This window comes from Elephantulus edwardii, unplaced genomic scaffold (genome assembly GCF_000299155.1).
Source record: "Elephantulus edwardii isolate Elephantulus edwardi_28Jun2011 unplaced genomic scaffold, EleEdw1.0 scaffold00002, whole genome shotgun sequence".
Classification (NCBI taxonomy): Eukaryota; Metazoa; Chordata; class Mammalia; order Macroscelidea; family Macroscelididae; genus Elephantulus; species Elephantulus edwardii.
Window position 1 is genome coordinate 39,518,257 of NW_006399752.1, and position 6,333 is coordinate 39,524,589.

At 56.6% G+C, this 6,333-nt stretch overlaps 1 protein-coding gene across 1 annotated transcript; it reads left to right on the forward strand.

The window, feature by feature from the left end:
* The first annotated feature begins 1,254 nt into the window (after nucleotides 1-1,254).
* Nucleotides 1,255-2,897, forward strand: GSC (goosecoid homeobox). The gene is made up of 3 exons (XM_006879092.1): nucleotides 1,255-1,622; nucleotides 1,972-2,231; nucleotides 2,510-2,897. The coding sequence occupies exons 1-3, from the start codon at nucleotides 1,271-1,273 to the stop codon at nucleotides 2,663-2,665; spliced, it is 768 nt and encodes a 255-aa protein (XP_006879154.1). The 5' UTR covers nucleotides 1,255-1,270; the 3' UTR covers nucleotides 2,666-2,897.
* The last annotated feature ends 3,436 nt before the right edge of the window (nucleotides 2,898-6,333 follow it).

The window sequence follows — 6,333 nt, forward strand, 5'->3', positions numbered from 1 at the left end:
TGCCGGGCCCAGGGCAGGACGCACGCAGAAAAAGCTACTCAGCTGTTTGGGAAGCTACGTCTGAACTGAGGTGCAGGGAGAAGGAGCGAACAGGAGAGAGAAGAAACCCCAAAGTTAGAAAAAGAGAACAGAAACCTCCTGACACCTAGGCTGGGCCAGCTGCAGACCGCGCCCCGGAGCTGATCTTGGTGGAGGACTGAACTAGGGGCGGAATTTGGTTTCTGAGTGGAAAGGCCTAGCGGCTGCGTTAGTAACTTCCAGACCCAACGGAGCTGAGGAAAAGAAAACTCAAAACTTTTGGATTGTTTAGGGTTTTGGGGTTTTTTAAAAACCAAACAAAAACAAACCCCACCAAACCCACGATGTACCTCTTCTTCCGTCGATTTTTGACTTTCAGAATTTTGGTGTTTGGGAAAACAAAAGTTTTCTGGGTGGGTTAACCAGTTCCACTCGGGACAGAAGTTCGAGAGGGAAAAAAATACGCAGATAGGTGTATGGGGGTGGGGGGCCTTCGGAGGAGGAGCGATAAAGGCCAGCCCCGCCGAGGAAGGACGCAGCGCCTCATATTCGACAACAAATTCCAAAACGAGGGGAAGTAACCCCTAAGTAAGGAGGGCCGCAGTGGATCTCAGCCACAGGCAGAGGAAATCGCACCCAGTAATAGGACGCAATCTGAGAGAGCAGGGTGGAGGCGAGAAGGCTGGCGGGGGGGGGGGGGGGAGTCGTTAGCTGGGGCCGCACAATGGAATTAATGAGATTAACCGGGGCAATTAGGCCGCCCGCCCAACTCCGCCGGCCTGCAGCGGGGCCGCGGCATGGAAAAGATTAGGTTAATTTCATTAATTGGCAATCCACAATCGCTTCGCAAGCCGCGCAGCCCCCTCCCCTTTGGCACTTCTCCTTCTGCCCCCTCCCTACGTCCCCCACCCAAAGGAAAGGCCAGGGCCAAATCGGACTGTGTTTGTCATCTGCCTATTACCAGGAACTAAATCCGGATGACGTCGACTCGGTATAAAACCACCCGGCGGCTGCGCGGCCCGAGCGCCGTCCTTGGCTGAGCTGGGTTAGGCGCGCGGGGCGGGCGCAGGGCGCGGGCAGCAGAGCGCGGGCAGCAGAGCGCAGAGCTCAGAGCGCAGGCGGCGCGGACGCAGGGGGCGGGGAGGGGCGCGGCTGCACCCTCGCGCTTGTTGCTGCCCTTTCGTTTTGCTCAGCAGCGAGGCGAGCGCCACCCCCCCAGCTCGGAGGCCTGGTCCCGGCGCCGACCTCGGGGATGCCCGCCAGCATGTTCAGCATCGACAACATCCTGGCCGCCCGGCCGCGCTGTAAGGACTCGGTGCTGCCGGTGGCGCCCAGCGCCGCGGCGCCCGTCGTCTTCCCGGCCCTGCACGGGGACGCGCTCTACGGCGGCGGCGCCTCTTCCTCGGACTACGGCGCCTTCTACCCGCGGCCTGTGGCCCCCGGCGGCGCCGGCCTCCCGGCCGCGGTCGGAGGCTCCCGCTTGGGCTACAACAACTACTTCTACGGGCAGCTGCACGTGCAGGCGGCGCCGGTGGGCCCGGCGTGCTGCGGCGCCGTGCCGCCCCTGGGCGCCCAGCAGTGCTCCTGCGTCCCCACACCCCCAGGTAGGTCTGTGGCCCCTCGGGCTCGGGACGGGGCGGCGGGGTGGCTGGCTTACATTTTGCGCAAACATTTCTCCCTTCGCAAATCTGCACACACCTTCCTTTATGTTGACTGGAGTTTGCCAGCTTCTTGGTGCAAACTTCAGGCGAGTTTGGAGCCACCGCGGCTAGTGGTCGCACGGGGAGAAGTCTTTTAGGATGCTAGAACTGGTTGGAGGGTGGACGGTTGGACATTCCCGTGCGCCTTCAATTCTCACTACGTCCCGGCTGACGAATTCTGAGTGCGCTTAGGGCTGGAGAGGCGGGCGATCGCGTCCCGGCGGGACTGAGCGTGCGTTCCGCTCTGTTGCAGGCTACGAGGGCCCCGGCTCGGTGCTGGTGTCGCCGGTGCCGCACCAGATGCTCCCCTATATGAACGTGGGCACGCTGTCGCGCACTGAGCTGCAGCTCCTCAACCAGCTGCACTGCCGGCGGAAGCGGAGACACCGCACCATCTTCACCGACGAGCAGCTCGAAGCGCTGGAGAACCTCTTCCAGGAGACCAAGTACCCAGACGTGGGCACGCGCGAGCAGCTGGCGCGGAAGGTGCATCTCCGCGAGGAGAAGGTGGAGGTAGGCGCGCGGGGTGGGGGGGGGGCTCATGCGCACGTTCTCCTGCGCATTCCAGACCGTCGGGCCGGCCCTGCTGGCGCGCTGGGGGCCCAGGAAGTTGGATGGAAGTGCGGGAGCGGGAGGCGCAACTCCTTGTCTTGCCTCACTCGCGGCGCTCCCCGGTTCAGGCCCTCTCCCGGTCCGGTCTGCGCCGCGCTGAACTCCCAAGGGGGTGGCCAGGCTGTGGGGACGCGCGAATGTGGTTCTCATTGTTGTGTTGTCTGCCCGTTGTGCAACAGGTCTGGTTTAAGAACCGCCGCGCCAAATGGAGGAGGCAGAAAAGGTCGTCATCGTCCGAATCGGAAAACGCCGAGAAGTGGAACAAGACGACGTGCAAGGCTTCGCCGCCGAAGCGGGAAGAGGAAGGTAAAAGCGACCGGGACTCGGACAGCTGACGGCCGCGGGTCGGCCCGGGCGCCTGCCTGACTCCAAGGACTTGCACAGATGGACGATGCTACTTGCACACGCGCTGCCTTGCGGGGAGTAGATCCAGAGACGAGAAGCTGTGAATAGTGTACAGCCCGGTGTAGCGTCCGAGGGGCGCACAGCAGCCGGCGGCGCTCGCTCCCCACCGTAGTATTTATAGTTAAGTTAACGGTGACAATCCAATAAAGTGACGGCGTTGTAGACGGGTCACATTTTGCTTTTCGTACCCACCATATGCACCCAAAAGGTGTGTGTGGGCAGGAGCTTTGGGAGAACAAGTTTGCACTTCTGACCTGCCCAGAAAACCTCCCAAACGGGCTGGTTGAAAAGTTTCCACATAAAGTAGGGACTGGGGGGACAAGGACTTCTCTCTGAGAAGCACGGTAGGCTTGGGGACACTCCACATCCAGCGACCCTGGAGCTCACTCTATGCTGTTTGCCGGGTCCTGCTCCCACGAAACCCCACATCTAAGGCTCGGGATCCGTGGTCAGTAGGGTAGCAGTATGTCTGTCACTGATGCTGAACCATATCGCCCGCATTCTCTGCCACCCGCCTCCCAGGCATCATCTCAGTCCCCGCAGCTTCAGAGGCTGTCCCTCTGGAGTTCAGCACCTCGGCCCCTGGGAAGCCTGAACCCGCCCTGCTGCTTCTGGTGCATCAGAAGCGCTCAGGGCCACCTCCTGCGTCCATGAGGCCAGGCAAGCAAGCCTCCTGCCGCCATGGTCTTGCTTTCTAGGTCACAGGTGCGCAGAGGAAGCGCCTTGGAGAGGTCAACAGCTTTGGAAGGGGTGGAGAAGCCGCCTGGGGCTACGATAAGCATCCAAGACAGGCATGGAGATAAGGTGAACATTGTAAGGCCCCCAGGCCATAGAGGAAATTCTGTGAGTGTGTGTGTGCACGCACACGCGCCCTCGTGTTCACGCTAGCAACCGACTGATTGCAGGAACGGCTTTCGCGCTTGCATTTAGTCTTTTGATAGAGGAAGAAAACAGAGGTCCGAGTTTGACCTTGGTGTCCGCTCTGGGGGGATCTTATTCTCCTGCACAATGTTAACAGCAGCTCAGCCTCACACAATATTCACTTATTACAAAACAAGTGTCTTTATGGGGCCTCTATTACTGAAGCTTTCCCAGGTGAACGTGCCTCCCCCAGGTGAAATGGTATTTAGGAGAAGCTAGAATGACACCATTAATTGTCTTTTAAAATCAGGGAATCTCTAGGGAAAGGAGGCAGTAACTTGGAGGTCTGGGGGCCCCAAGTCCTTGAGCAACTTCAGCGGCCCCCCCAACCCTCACCTTCCATTGCTGCAGTGTGGATGCAGTGACAGCATCTACCTGCTAGGGTGATTGGTGGTGGGCACCGACAGGCTGATTTATAGTGAATGCTACAGAGGAATAGATAATTATTTTTTTTTTTTAAAGAAAAAAACCCAGCCAAAACCCCTGATTCTCACATTTGCCAGCCCGAGCGCTTGGGCATGGCTTAGAATGTAGACTCAACTGCTCCTAGCTACAGCGGCACTTTACGATAGGATGTCTGCGTGAGTGGATACCTGCATGGGAATCTCACTCTGTCTTTAAAGAGTCCTAGGGGATGGGGCTGTGGCCAGCAGGCACTTTAACAACATGCAGCTCCTAAGAAAGAAAGAGGGCCCCGTCTTGGCCCAAGTATATTGCAGGCCACGTTTGGGAGTGTTCCTGCTAAGGCCAGTTCTTGGGAGAGAAGTTAGGTGAAGAAACAGCCCTGGCCATGGAGTCTGACCGGGCTTTAATTTACACAGGAAGAGATTAGCCAGCTGCTAGTGGATTTGAACCACCTGAGAGGCACAAAGCTCCTTAGGAATCTCACCAGAGCAGCAGGGAAAAGTCATTAGGTAAATGTTAATTTCTAGTGAACTCCTTTGAATGGGCGCTGATTTAGAAGAGGGAAAAGGACTCTCTGCTGGGGGCGGGGGTGGTAGTGGTGGTGTGTGTCACTCCTTTAGAGGGCTGGGATGGGTGAACCAGCAGGGGAGCCCAGGATGACCCCAGGGGCTTTTATGAACTCCAGTGCAGCCATTTTTTAGGACATTCTAGCAGGACAGGACCAGGCAGCGCCATTTCATTTTGAGATGACCTGTATTTAAAGTTGTCGCCTCTGTCTATGAGCTGGCCTTAGACCAGCCATAAAGAGGAGTTTATACTGGTCTTCTCTGGCCTCACTTCCTTTGTGTGTTCATTACAAAGCGACCCTGAGTGAGATGTCCCAGCGTAGAACTGGACACTGTCCTGCAGCACGGGTGAGTGCAGACCCGTCCTGGTCCACTCCAGAGGGCCCTGAGAAGTGGTTCAGTGTTGGTTGGTTCAGGTAAACGTTGTAAACATCCTGACTGAGGGAAGATGACCGGGGTAGCATGTCTGTCAGAGTTTACCTACTTCTCTGTCCTCCCTCCCTACCCCCAAGCTGTGGGGCTCATACCCCAGTCTCAGGCTGCGGGAATCAGGAGCACAGATGGGCAGCATTTGGTTGCACTGTCATCTGTATAATTGTTTTCAATGAGAATTTGCCTCCCAGAGTTTGGAAACAATGTATCCATTTGCTCAACTATAATGGATCAAACCTAAGGGTGACTTTGTCAACTTGGTTTCTAATTGTTAGAACCCACCCATTCCATAGTTTGGGCAAACTTATAGGAACTGTGATCTGCCAGAGACCAGGGTGGGGGTTGGGGGACCCCCCCCCTTGGCGCTCAGACTTGTCTTTTTGGTGTGCTCCAAAGCCTCATAGAAAAGGTCAACTTTTTCAAATGATCAAAGGTGTGACCCCTGTGGCCCCTGGGGGACAGGCATTAATCCACACCGAGTGTCAGACTGTCCCAGGCAGAGAACAATGCGCTCCTCAGAGCCTCACAGGTGAGTCTGGCACGTCCCACAGCACGAAGCCCTTCCACACACATCTCCGCAAAGCTCATCTGGGAAACCAGGAGGCTCAGAGAAGACAGGATCTTTGCAGGACACAGTGGTGCCTGCACACAGTGGTGCAGGCCCAAGTCCCAGAGCTGAACCCACTCTTCCAAGCTTAAATGGGGTGATGGTGAACTTCCGGGCAGTGACTCAAGGTGCCTGGGCCAAGAAGAGCTGTGGCTGGAAGGAGCAGGTTATTAAGGAGGGAAGCTTGTGCGTATATATGTTTTGATGTGTGGATTCTCGGGCTGTGAGTGTGTTCCCAGTGAAGGTGTGTGCTAGCAACTCTTGAGGAGCTGTCCCTGGATAGAAGGATGCTTAGAACAGTATCCAAAAAGAATGTTTCAGTTCATCAAGTAACCTCTTGCTTTCTCAATAAGCACTTGCCCCCTGGTATGCAGGCTGTCGTTGTAATGCAGGTCACCCATGATGAGGTTGAAGCAGGCGACATTGGCCATTCTGTATTAAAGGCTGCCGGGGTGAGAGCAGCAGGCTAGGGCTATGGAAAACTTTTTCAGAGTTGGGTGAGTTTTTAAATGACTCACATTGAAAGCACCAAGACTTCCACACATGCAGATCCTATCCCGGAGACAGCCTCCCAAATGCGCTGGCCTTGGCTCCATAGTCACCGTAAGTGCTTAAGTGGGATGATAGAGAGCAGGCCAAAGGGATGAAGTCTTGGCCCTGCTGTGGT